At 35.8% G+C, this 13,134-nt stretch overlaps 1 protein-coding gene across 1 annotated transcript; it reads left to right on the forward strand.

Moving 5' to 3' along the window:
• The first annotated feature begins 512 nt into the window (after nt 1–512).
• On the forward strand, nt 513–13,074 carry RRH (retinal pigment epithelium-derived rhodopsin homolog). The gene is made up of 7 exons (XM_026698217.2): nt 513–800; nt 3,214–3,404; nt 5,972–6,071; nt 8,067–8,220; nt 9,037–9,205; nt 11,330–11,508; nt 12,224–13,074. The coding sequence occupies exons 1-7, from the start codon at nt 716–718 to the stop codon at nt 12,321–12,323; spliced, it is 978 nt and encodes a 325-aa protein (XP_026554002.1). The 5' UTR covers nt 513–715; the 3' UTR covers nt 12,324–13,074.
• The last annotated feature ends 60 nt before the right edge of the window (nt 13,075–13,134 follow it).

Here is a 13,134-nt window from a genome sequence, read left to right on the forward strand (position 1 = left end):
TTCACACAACCTCTGCAACATCCAAAAATCATGTGGAAAATGGGGTGTGATTTTGAGAATAGGTGTTGGGTATTGGTGAATGTTGGTATGTCACCTACATGTCATGTCACCTTTGAAACGCTTGTCACAAGTTCACCATCACTGGTTTAGCATGTTGCATGAGTACAATCAAAGTCAATAAGAACCATGTTTGATTCATAATCCAAATTTATGTAAGCCAGTTGATAGCAGATGTGTTAGAAATATTTCAAGGTAGACTTCCAGTTTGCAGTGTGCATTTGCAATCTGTTCCTTGCAAACAGAAAAAAAATCATTTTTTTATAGCAACTGAGTTTATTTTGCTTCATGACTTGCTATTAAAAGTGCTGGAAGTATTATGTTAATAAAATGCTAAAGACTGCAGTTCAAAATCTGGGTTTTGTAGAATTAGTAAATCTCTTACCACAAGACACAAAAATCTTACTGAAAATAAAAAGCAGCTCTGTAGTGTTCTTTGTTTGACTTAACAAGCTTTTCCCTTCCAAAGGCTAGGAATGTAAGCCCCTTTGCTTTCTTTAATCAGAATCCTGTTGGGAGCCTTTCAAGAGAGTAGGACATTCGTAAGAATTTTTAGAAGATCACCATTCATCTTAAAAGGATTGCAAAAGTTTCTTCCTTTCTTTCAGAGTTCTTCCCTGTTTTCTTTGCTCTGCCACATTTTTGGAATTATCCTACTATGACTGTGGAAAGTACTAGTGAGTTTCCATCAGCCTTTTCACAGAAGGAACACAACATTATCGCAGCATACTTGATCGCAGCAGGTATGAACAGGGAATGCATTTGATTAATAAAATACTGAGGCACCTTAATAAAAAAAATTATCACTTAATTTTTTTCAGCTTTAATTAAACATAAGCAAAGAAATGTGAAAAGGGATTGCTATTCTTTGGATTTGAAGGCAAAAGGTACTTCAGAATACCCAGGGATATGCAAATAGCCTCTATGTGCAGCTTTTTAAACCAAGTATTTTTTTTCAGGATAGAATTGCTTTAAGGCAGCAGCTTCCCACCCACCAAACTTCAGGCCATCAGGGACTGGTTCCGTGGAGAGAGATTTATCTGCTGACTGGAGGTGGGGCGTGGTTTTGTGTGCTGGCTGTACACCGTGGTTGAGTCTTTGCTTGTCTGTGCGGCCTAGTTTCTGATATGCCACGGACTGGGGGTGGGGACCCCCGCTTTAAGGCATTCCAGACAACTTCTACTTTTGCTCCCTAATACAGTCTGAAGATATTTTCTTGCTTTCAAATCCAAAGTTCTTCATATGCTAATCTTTATAAGTCTTCTATAGTCACTTAAAATCTGGGCAGAGTAGTACTTCAGTGATGGAAAAACCTGTTTTGCATGCAAAAGAACTAAGCTCGCATGCATGGCAACTCTGAACAAAAGGCTGGAATTCCCCTGCCTTTATGCTATTCCCTGTAAATAAGATAATATTTGACACTTTGTAGAGCACCTTCCTGACTTCTAATTTTAAATCCAGTTAGCTAGATGTTGGCATAGTTGAGTTCACTGGAACTTGCATGTGTAGACCAACCTAATACGCCACTAAATTAAATATATCAAATGAAGCCAACATGTAAAAGAAGGAAATGCTATGTATGTTTGGGATTAATAAAATGTTGAGGATGGGAGCTTTTTCTCCCTCAGAGAAACAAATTCAAAGAATAAATAGAAAGATTGTTGGCTTTCAGTCTTGGTATCTAATTCCCTTCCATTCCTCCTGTCAAAATGTATCTTAATCATTAGCTGCATTTGCAGAACTGATTGTTTCATAGACTATCATATTTTAGATTATAAATTTAGACTATAAATATTTTAGGTTAGTTTATGATGCACTGTACAGTGTGAACCCATAAAATACATCCTGTCTGATTCGTATTGTATTCTCCCATATTGTGGTTTTGTGATGTGATGGTGGTAGAAACGGAATTCTGTCCTGTCCTTTGAGATGATATCAGTAACATTTGTATTAAGGAACTAATCAGTAGTAATGTATTCATGAACAATAACTTGTTTTTTTATTTCCATAATGAGATCATAGAATATAAACACTTAGGTATTATATTGTCTAGTGGTTCTCAACTTGAGCAATTTTAAGAACTGTGGATTTCAACTTCTAGAATTCCCTAGCAAGTGTGTAATGGATTTCTGCCCATAAATTATGTTCGGTATTTTCTATAGATTTTTACTCTCTAAATCAGGGGTATCAAATTGGATTTCTTTGAGGGCCAGATCAGCATTGTAGTTCTCCTCCATAGGCTGGGGGTGAGTGGGGGGTGGGTGAGTGGGATGGATACCTCCTGCAGCACTCTGCTGGCTGAAAAGGTGCCACGTGGCCCATTTCTGGGCAGTTTTGGGATCATTTTTGGGGCTGTTTTCGGGTTATTTTTGGCCATCAGAGTGCTGCAGGAGGCCATGGAGGGTGAAAACGAGGTGTGGGGAAGGGGCATTTTAGCCACCAGAGGCACCTCAGGCCGATCCTTTGATATTTCCAGGCCGGCTCCATGGGCCAGATTTAAGCACCCCATGGTCTGGGTACGCACTCCTGATCTAAATGGAGCTGGTGATGAAATACCTAATTAACTTTGTACCTGCTCAAGCATGATGTGATATAATCTAACTGGATTGGTTCACATATGATAAAACATCAATTACAATTACAAATAATAATTGTTGGGTTCATGAAACATTGCCAAGTAAAAGCCAAATAAATTGCCCTATGGATGCATTATGAGTTTAGTATTGTGTGTGAATTCAGCCTGTTTTTAATTATTGGTAACTATGAGTCAGTTTTGACTCCTGGTGACTACCTGGATTAGGTCCTGCAGTCTTCCTGGCAAGGTTTTTCAGGAATGGTTTGCCATTGCCTTCTTCCTACGGTTGAAGGGAGGTCACTCAGCTGGCTTTGTGCCTAAGAAGGGACTAAAACTCACAGTCTCCTTCTGTAAAACATTTGAGATGGTTGTAAAGCACGGTGAAGCAGTATATAAGTCTAAGTGCTATTGCTATTATGCCAACCTGCCACAAAACTCATTCTTAATAAGGTTTTTAAAAGGATGATGATGATCTGATGATGAGCTTAGTCTCTTTGTAAATACTGTAGTATGAAACTCAGATTAGGTCTATGAAGACTAAAATTTCTAAAGTTTACTCTCCATTTTTTATCTTTTGACAGGAGTCATAAGTCTTCTCAGTAATATTGTTGTTTTAAGCATCTTCGTTAAATTTAAGGAACTTCGAACACCAAGCAATACTATTATTATTCACCTGGCTTTTACGGATATTGGAGTGAGTAGTATTGGGTATCCAATGTCTGCGGCTTCAGATCTGCATGGAAGCTGGAAATTTGGCTACCTGGGTTGCCAGGTACTTGAGTATTAAAATAAAGGATTATATTACACATATTGTATGTAGCCCTGTTCAAATCAGTGTTCAGAAACAGATAACAAAACAGACTGTTAAATGTTTCTACAAGTTCTTTTTAGCACAAAGAGTTGAATAACACATCTCTTTCTACTAGTGCATTTATGGTGAAAACACATTTCTGAGAACTACTACTAAATATCTGTGAGTTTTGGTGCTAGAAGGAAATCATTACCAAAAGACCAGCAAATCCAAATAGATTAAATTGTTGAAAATATATTTCTTGGTCCATAAAGTAAAAAGACAAAATCTTTTCATAAAAAGGATTATTTAGGCGGACTGACAAATCATATTATTAATTATAACTTATATTAATTTATTTGAATGGTTGGGATTTTTTTTTTGAGGGATATACATATAGGAGCAGATAGTATTTCATCTTCTGGGAAGAGAGGGTTGTTTGTTAATATAACACAGCAAGCACCTTGCATACCACCTGACTGTTAAATCTTGGCATCTCCTCTTAAAAGAACTGACTAACGGGAAATATCAAATTAAAAAAAAACTAGATGGAGTAACTATGTAACTTCGATCACAACCGTCTCCTGCTTTAGAAGGAGTAAATTAATATACTGGATCTACTTTCATTAAATTAAAAAAGTCTTGAACTAGGAATATAGAATTATTAAATTAAAAAAAAATCATTGTTATCAGCTCTATTTCTACCATGCTTTTCCCAGAGATATTTCTGGTTGGAAACTCTTGAAGTTACATTCCCAACACACACTCCAAGTTTCAGGAAGTTATCTTATTTTTTCATATGTTATAAATTTGTTACTATTTCACTTTCAAAAATCTACCCAAACTACCTTTCTAGTAGCCTAGTAAAATGACTGTGCAAATTAGGATATAAAATGTATCACATTTGTCAGTAGATGGCTGTCTTGAGTAGCACAATAAAAAGTCTTGCTTCTTGTTCTTCCTTGAAATTTACTAGGGATAGTTGATTGCGATAATCTCATGAAGAAACAGCATGACTTAAAGGCAGAATACAATATGTGATTTGTATTCCAGTGGTCATGAACGCAAACCCAGTAGCTCCTGTTAAAAGGATTTGGGCTTAGATTATAGGAAAGGCCTCTTCTGAAGTACTGTTGACAATAAGAGCTAGGAAAACTGAGCTCTACATGTTCTCTTAGGCTATCCAAGGAACAGGAAATCCTGTCTGGAAGTTCTGTGGATCTGGACGGAGAAACAAACTCAGATTCTATCCTGCCAACTAGTTGTGGGCTTTTGCCTCCCCTCTCGCAATCTTAAAACTATCATTAGTCTTAAATGAGATTGTACTCTACCTCAAAACTGACAGACAAGGTGTGTATCACCTTGGACTTCCAGATCCTGCTTGAGTGGGTGGCAGCTTTGGCTCACAAGATCTTTGCCCAGCTACATCTGGTTTACCAATTCTGCCCATTTGTAGATTGTGAGGTTCTTCTAATGGTCACTCACAGTTGGACTATTGCAATGTGTTCTACTCGGACAGCCCATGGACACCATTTGGAAGCTACATCACATCCTAAATCTAGCAACCACAGCAATTTTGGGCATGCTTCAGTATGCTAACGTGACATGTTCTATAAAGATTACACTGGCTGCCAGCTCTCATTTGAAATTCCAGATGCTGATTATTATCATCTATAGAGTCCTTCATAGTATAGGGTCAGGTTGTCTGAGGGACTGCCTACCTCCCATGGTTTTTGTCTATCCTGTAAGATCAGGCATAGCTGATGTATTTTGGGCCCAGTTGGTTAAGTAGTGCTATCTATCAGGATCCAGAAAGTGTGCCTTCTATGATGGCACATACCTCTGGAAAAATATCCATTATCGATGAGTTTGGCTTTTATCCTGAGGATGTTCTGGAAACCTTTAAAAGGTGGCTGTTTTCCCAGGCTTTGGGATAGCTGGGTCTCTTGGAGAGCTTTATTTGCTATAACTTCTATTATTAGAAATGTGTTTATCCAGATACATGAAATTTTCTTTTTAAAAAAATATTTTTGTTATTTTCTATTTTTACTCTTCCATGGTCAGCCTCCAAATTTCATGAAATAATAAAATAAGTAAGTAGAATAGCTCTGTGTTAAGCTTGGCTTTACTAATTAGCTGAAAATTATAATGGGACATTAAACAAATGGATCTTCATGTAGATATCTGTGTAGAAGAGACAATGTTTCATTGATAAGAGCCACAGTGTCACAGTAGTTAGAATGCAGCCCTGGAGGCTATTTCTGCTGACTGCCGGCTGCCTCCAATTTCGCAGTTCGAATCTCACTAGACTCAAAATTGACTCAGCCTTTCATCTTTCCAAAGAGGGTAAAATGAGGACCGAGATTGTTGGGGGCAATATGCTGACTCTGTAGACCACTTAGAAAGGGCTTACTGTAAAGCCCTGTAAAGCAGTATATATGTCTAAGTGCTACTGCTAATAGTAAAAGAAAAGCCTAATTTCAGACCTTTGAAAACAACCAATATTATTTTAAAACATTTTAAATCATGTATTCTTTCTTTAATTCTAGATTTATGCTGCTTTAAATATCTTCTTTGGAATGGCAAGCATTGGTTTGCTTACTGTTGTTGCCATAGATCGTTATTTGACCATCTGCAAGCCTCAAATAGGTATGATGCTCAGTATTCTGAAATAAAGGCATACTGTTGTTCAGTATATGTAGATTTTGGTGATTTGTTTCGTGGCAAATCCCACATTTTGAACTCTATATTATTCAAATTTTGCATACAGAGTTGCTCAGTTTTGTAGTAAAGTACAAATTTCCTTCATATTGAGTTTGACTCTTGCTGAATTTCATATAAATTTTTGATAATAATATTGAAATGGTTTCCCATGACTTTTTTCAGAATGGTTTTTTTTGTCTAGTTATGTTTGTTTATTTATTTAATAAATTTATATTGCTGCCTATTTGGCCATGGCGACTCAAGGCAGTTTACAAAATATAAAAACCACATTTAAAACCATAAATAATTTTAAAAAAATCAAATAAATTAGCATAACAATAAAATAATAAATTAATATAATAAAATCATAATAAATTAATATAATAATAAAATCACCCCCCACCCCAGCGACAGCAGATCACATGAGCCATTTAATGGGCTCAATCCCATTCTGGGTTCTTCGGGCCCACTGGCCGAACCAGGTCTTCAGTTCTTCCAATTCTTCTTTTCCTATTATCTGTTGCTTGTAGATAACAGAAAGAATTGTGGAAACAAAACATGTAAAAAAAAAATTGCTCTTGTAAAAGTATGCTTCATTAATTTTGCTCTTGTACTTTGGAGGATTACATAACAAAACTTACCTCTGATTTCAATTGAGGGATATTAAGGTTATTTTTAAAAAAATTTATATTTCCTATTTCTTAACCGTCTACACTCTTAATTTGTGAATGACTGAAGACAGCAAAAAGTCAGTGTGTATACCAAATTGGAAGTGTTAGAAGGAAAACAAATACAGAATTGAGATCGCATTAGCCAGTTTTATAGAGTAAAAATAGACCTGGGAATCTGGTTCTGTAAATACCAAGTGCCTGAAAATATCTCAATACTGAATTGTCAAGATCCCTGAAGCACCTGATCTAAATTCTTTTATCAAGGGAAGCTCTGATAACATGCTTCACACCATTAAGAAGCCAAGCACCATAATCTTTGGGCATTTTAGATGATTAAAATGATGCATGATGGCAGCCAACTGTTTGGAAGTGAGATCATCTTTTCAGCAAGAAATAAAGGTTGAAGAAGATCTGTCGTGTAAATGGCAGAAATTAGCTGGGAATATATTTATCCATTTCATTTTTCATAAATATAGATTTTGTAAATACTAAGCAAAGTGTAACCATTGCAGCCATATTGTGAGTGTTCCTATTATGAATAGGTCAAATGCATCAAAAAAATTAGGCATCTGTAGTTTATGATAGACTGGAATTAGACTGTAAAGCTCAAGATATTTAAACTTGATTGTTTTGTTCTGATGTCCCCTTTTTATACTTAATTTAGGCATATGATGAAACAAATTTGCTAAACTTACCTCCTAGTCTAGTCAATGTTGAGTTGGAAGATTATCCAGCGATTATTTATTAAGTATAGCATAATGAAAATACATTAATTTAGTATTGAAGGCACAGTTATGAGTTAGGAAAACCTTTGTTTATTTTTTTTTGTTATCTCTAGACTTGATGGGCTGCAACTACTCTAACATCAAGTTAACAAATGGGTATGATTATTTTGTTTTTAATTTAAACTATCTGGAGGCACCAAGTTGAAAAAAGATTCTTTCAGGTTATTGTTAGGAGAACGTTCTCAGCAACTTTGTCAATTTTTTCATCAATGTTTGTAAATGTGTGCGTATGAACATACAGTATATCATATTATATCATACCATATCATCTTTATAACACAAAAAATATGCAATTTTCAATGAGGGAAGTTAGCTGTTTAGATATTGTATAGATATGAACATGAATTTAATATTTCAATAATTATTACATTTGATTTGTGTATTAATAAAATTTTCATTGCAACTTTTGTATTCTTTGCTTTTGAATAGAATGGTACAAATGATAGGAAAGAATAATTAGAGGTGATGTTTTGGTTTGCCAACAGGTAACAGACTAACTACTCACAACTATGTTGCCCTAATTTTTGCTGCCTGGACCAATGCAGTCTTTTGGGCCTCTATGCCTGTGATAGGATGGGCAAGCTATGCTCCAGATCCAACTGGAGCAACCTGTACCATAAACTGGAGAGAAAATGACACGTATGTTCTTTTTATGGTGAAGTACAACGTTCATGATGATAATTTTGCACTGTTAGGATCTCACCAAAGCCTTAAAGTCCTAAAAATTTGAACAAGCATTGAATAGTTTGGAAGGGAACAACTGTCTTACAAATCACTAAGGGAGAAAATTTTGTCCACATTGTTTAAATCTGATGCATCCAGGACACCATTGAATCTGGGTCCATTTATTGTTTTCTGGTGAATAATTAATGACACTGTTGTACTTATTTTAGTATTACTGTTTTCATTTATGTCTCGAAGAAAAGAATATTTACATAGGCTGGAAACAAAGGCCAACAAAATATATCTAAGTATTTTCAAGGCTTAATGGATAGGGCCAATGGATAAGCAGAAGCAATTTAAAGAAGCATAGGGTCCTTAACAGGTGTGAAATTTTGGGTAGACCTTGCTTTCAAAGACAGTTGTGTTAGACATGGATGTAGGCTTAGCAGGGGCAAATGGGTAGTGTCAAGTGATATAAGTACAAAATGGTAGAGCTTGCATTATGATCTCACAATGCATACTTCATTATTTTGGTCATTGTGGCTAGGATTGGACACTTCTGAATCTTGCCTATATTTACCTGAGAGGAAGCCCAATGTTAGAATTTGTACAGAATGAGTTCTAGATTACTGCCTAAACCACTCCAACAAATAGCTAGGTTTAGAATATCAACTATCAACCAATTCAGCTATTTAAGTTCCACATAATTTTAGAATATATTCAGGTAATTGTGTCAATACTATCAATAAAGAAAAGTTTTTCAGTTATCTGTTTGGTTTTTTTCACTTTCAGATCCTTTGTTTCTTACACTATGTCAGTAATTGCTGTGAATTTTGTCGTCCCCTTATCCATCATGTTTTACTGTTACTACAATATCTCTCAAACTTTGAAGCGATATGCCAGGAACACTTATCTAGAAAGCATTGAAGTAGATTGGTCAGATCAAGTTGATGTTACAAAGGTAAGGTCATGATGTGAGAATACCCTTTTTCTCTTTCAGAATTATTCTGTGTATGATGCCAAGAAAAATAAGCAGGTTGGCTTAAAATGTACATCATGTTCTCTCCCTCCCTCCCTCCTTTTCCCCCCCTCCCCCCCTCCCCTCTCAAACAAAAATACTCAATATTGCTTTAGGTAAGAAATGGAAAAAGAAATCTCCATGGAGATCATTTACACTTCACTCTCCTATGCTTTTCTATCTGGTACCTTCTTTATATTGTAAATTCTTCACATCACCCTACTTTTCTTTAATGTCTGTTTGTGATGTGGCTTACATGAGACGTACAATGTTTATATGTAGCACTGTTATGTTTACACCAAACACATGCATATGTATGTATGTATGTATGTATGTATGTAGGTTGTATGTATGTATGTATTAGGGAGAGAAAACCAGGCTTTAGATTAAAAGGGTAACCTGAGTCTACTAGACTTAGCATATTCAATAACTGAAAACTTTATTAATAGTAATTTAAATTTCTTTATTATTTATTTGTTAAATTTATTTGCCACCTATCTCTCCATGGGGCTACTCCAGGCAGCTTACAACAATAAAATGGAAGAAATGAAAAGAGTGTAAACAGAATAGAAATAAAATGATAGAACAATTAAATAAATAATGTAAAAGAACACAACATCAATATGAAAACAAAAAGATGGCTCAAAACAACTGCCCTGGAAACAGCGAAGGACCGGCTCTTGGTGATTAAGCCAGTGAAAATGGAGCTCTGGAGGGCCATGCACAACCTTCCAGGGCTCTGTTTTTGGCCATGGTGGCCCCCTGCAGCCCTCTGCCAGCAAAAACAGAGCCTGTGGGGGCCCACATGCAACACCCCCAACTCCATTTTCACTGGCAGAAGGCTGCAGGAGGCCGTCACGGTTAAAAACGGAGCTCAGGAGCCCATTTTTGCTGGCAGAGTGCTTGGGCCACCACAGGCACCCCAACATGAGTGACGTTAAGTTGGCCATGCCCACCTTGGCCACACCCACCCCAGTCCCCCAAGTCAAACATAACCCTGATCCAGTTCTCAATGAAATTGAGTTTGACACCCCTGTCTTACAGGGTAAGATATTCCAAAGAGCGGGTGCTGCTAAATAGATACTAAATATGCCTATAATATTTTCTCACTGTGTTCATTTGCAAAAGATTGTTATGAAAATATTTGAGTTTAATGTCTGTAATCAGTCACATGTGTGGAAATCAGGTGTTAGTAAATAATATAGGTGAGATGCATAACGATGCAAGTGAAAAAAAAAATCCCAAAGATATTGAGGCAATACCAAATTACCGAGCTACTTGAGCTTCAGTTTGTTGAGTTCTGGTTTACAATCTATTGTGAAACCAGCATACAATACAGCCACCCGAAGTCACTTTGGATAGTGAGAAGGGTGGCTAAATCAACCAGTCAACTAATCAATCAACTCAGTGAAGGGGATCAGGTTTAAACGAATTGGCATTTAGTTTAAAGTCTCAGATAAGAAACATTGAGCAATACAATTTAAACATAAAACATAGGCTCCAGAGCAGGGCATTTAGAAAGTTTTATGTATAGATTGTAAGGAATTAAAATTGTGGAAGTTAACACTAAATTTTATACTTAAAAAGATATTTGCTTGGACAGAGGAAAAATTGGAAGAAGGGATTGAAAGTTTATTTTCCCCACACTTGCGTGGAGAAACAACTCAGGGCCAGGCAGGGTATGGCAGTTGTCCAGGTATGATACTTGGGAAGAGAAAAAGAATGGACTTGGCTACAGGACTGAGTAGCAATAAGAGCAAATTAATGGCTGTATTTTTTGTGTGTCCTTGGATAACACTGGAATTACTTAAGTCAAAGCTTGTATAACCCGAGGTTGCCTGCAGACTGCGATATGAGCCATATGGCAATTCTCTACAACATATATTCTTAATCAGCACAGATTATAACTTCTGCTTTCTATTAGCATTGCTATAATACAGTATATCTGGAAGATGTAGAAAAAAGAATGACTAGGCAGAATACAAGTTTGAGGAAGAAACCAAATAGATATTTAAGACAGCCTTAACAAAAATATTAAAGAATTACATTTTTTGTTTTTGTTTACAGATGTCTGTTGTTATGATTTTGATGTTTCTGCTGGCTTGGTCTCCATATTCTGTTGTGTGTTTATGGTCTGCATTTGGAGACCCAAAGAAAATTCCCCCTACCATGGCAATCATAGCCCCACTATTTGCAAAGTCATCTACCTTTTATAATCCCTGTATTTATGTGATCGCAAATAAAAAGTAAGTGGTTCTATTGCAGGATGGGGTGGGCATGGATGGAGGAGGGAGACATGAGTTTTATGCAGAATGCAATATTTTCAAAGATAAGGAAGCCACTGTGGTTAGAAAGTCTGTAGTGGAAAAGGACTTCTTTGTGACTATATGGTATTAAAATGGAATTTTATTGTTGATTGTAATAGTGTATTGATTATAATTTCCCATTTATCTCACAACTTACCATTCCATTTCCTCCAGCACCATACACTATGTACACCGAGCTTGTGATTAATATAACATTTCAAGCAAATCATTAAAATGTGTTAATAAAAACCTTTCAGCAAATTAGTTGACCATGAAAATCACACATTTTAAGTGTTCTTTGTTGATGGTGAGGATTACACATTTATAATAAAGTTCCAGGAATTGCCATTGTTGTCCATCTGCCAAGCCAGTGGCCTACTGCTTCTCTCCCTTTTCTGCCTGCATTTTCAAGCAAACTATCTGTGATAAAAGCAAGGGAACAAAGTACTTGCCACTGCTCCAGAAGTTAGCATGGATTAAGTCCAGAGAAAGAAGCATGAGAATAAGGAGCAGCAAATGTACAGGTATCAGAACTTGACAATGATCCTATGGTAGTAAAGAATTAGAGATTAGGCAAAATATTTCCTCCTATGTTGCCTGGATCTTCTGCTGATCTTTTTTTATCAGACACTTAAAACATTTCTCCCTCTTGTAGGTTTCGAAGGGCCATCCTTGCACTAATCCAGTGTCAAGTTCGACAGGAGGTAACAATCAACATCTTGCCAATGCATTTATCTCAAAGTACAATTGCATAAAGATACAGCTTTAAAGCTTATCCACTCGTCATGCTTTTTGCCTTACAAAGAAAATTAGAACTACTTCATATGTAACTATTGATGTATAATAACTTTGTTGTTTACTGATTCTATTTGACTTTATGGTTACTATATGATATTAGAATGATGCATACAGTATATCTTTGGTTTCATATGAGACACAAAATTCCTGGTATCCAATTCTCTGCTTTACTGTACATGGATAATGGTTCTTTGGATTATACTATAAATATATATACTAGGGTGATTAGTACAGTTGAACAATTAATACATGACTATTTTTTCAACAGTCATTATTCAGATTTGAAATTTAAGTGACACTGTAAACTGCTTCAGTGAGAAATCCACTATAAAGTGTAACGGAAATTTATCTTTCTATTGCTAAAAACATTCAATGATCCTAGGGAAAAAAATCATTTATTATCCTTCTATTACTGATTTTTGTTTTTTGCAAAGTTATTGTTGCCAAACATATTAACCTCTATTAAAAGAAATGTTTCAATTGTTGGAGAGCTAGAAATGAATAAACAGTTTAAGTTTCTGTCAATAGATTACTCAAATTTTGTTAAGTTGATCATTTTCTACCGCCAACTACTTAAAAGAAATTATGTTTCTGTACATTTTTACCAATATCTTTAAATTACAGATCTGCAGTTGTTCTTTAAGAAGTAATAATGTAATTTTGAAACAACATATGGTAAATAATAAAGCATTTTGGAGATCCAAAGACTTCAAGCCTTTCCTGCATTATAGTGATCTTAGCACAGTGGAGTTATTCAAACAATAGAAC

The sequence above is a fragment of the Pseudonaja textilis genome, chromosome 6 (genome assembly GCF_049901715.1).
Source record: "Pseudonaja textilis isolate UNSWEBS1 chromosome 6, rPseTex1.2, whole genome shotgun sequence".
NCBI lineage: Eukaryota > Metazoa > Chordata > Lepidosauria > Squamata > Elapidae > Pseudonaja > Pseudonaja textilis.

What these genes read in the sequence shown, in the direction of transcription:
- RRH (XM_026698217.2), top strand. Translation starts at nt 716, where the DNA reads ATGACTGTGGAAAGTACTAGTGAGTTTCCATCAGCCTTTTCACAGAAG. An exon ending in CATCTGCAAGCCTCAAATAG is followed by an intron (nt 6,072 to 8,066) that starts GTATGATGCTCA and finishes GTTTGCCAACAG; the next exon opens with GTAACAGACTAACTACTCAC. An exon ending in AACTGGAGAGAAAATGACAC is followed by an intron (nt 8,221 to 9,036) that starts GTATGTTCTTTT and finishes TTTCACTTTCAG; the next exon opens with ATCCTTTGTTTCTTACACTA.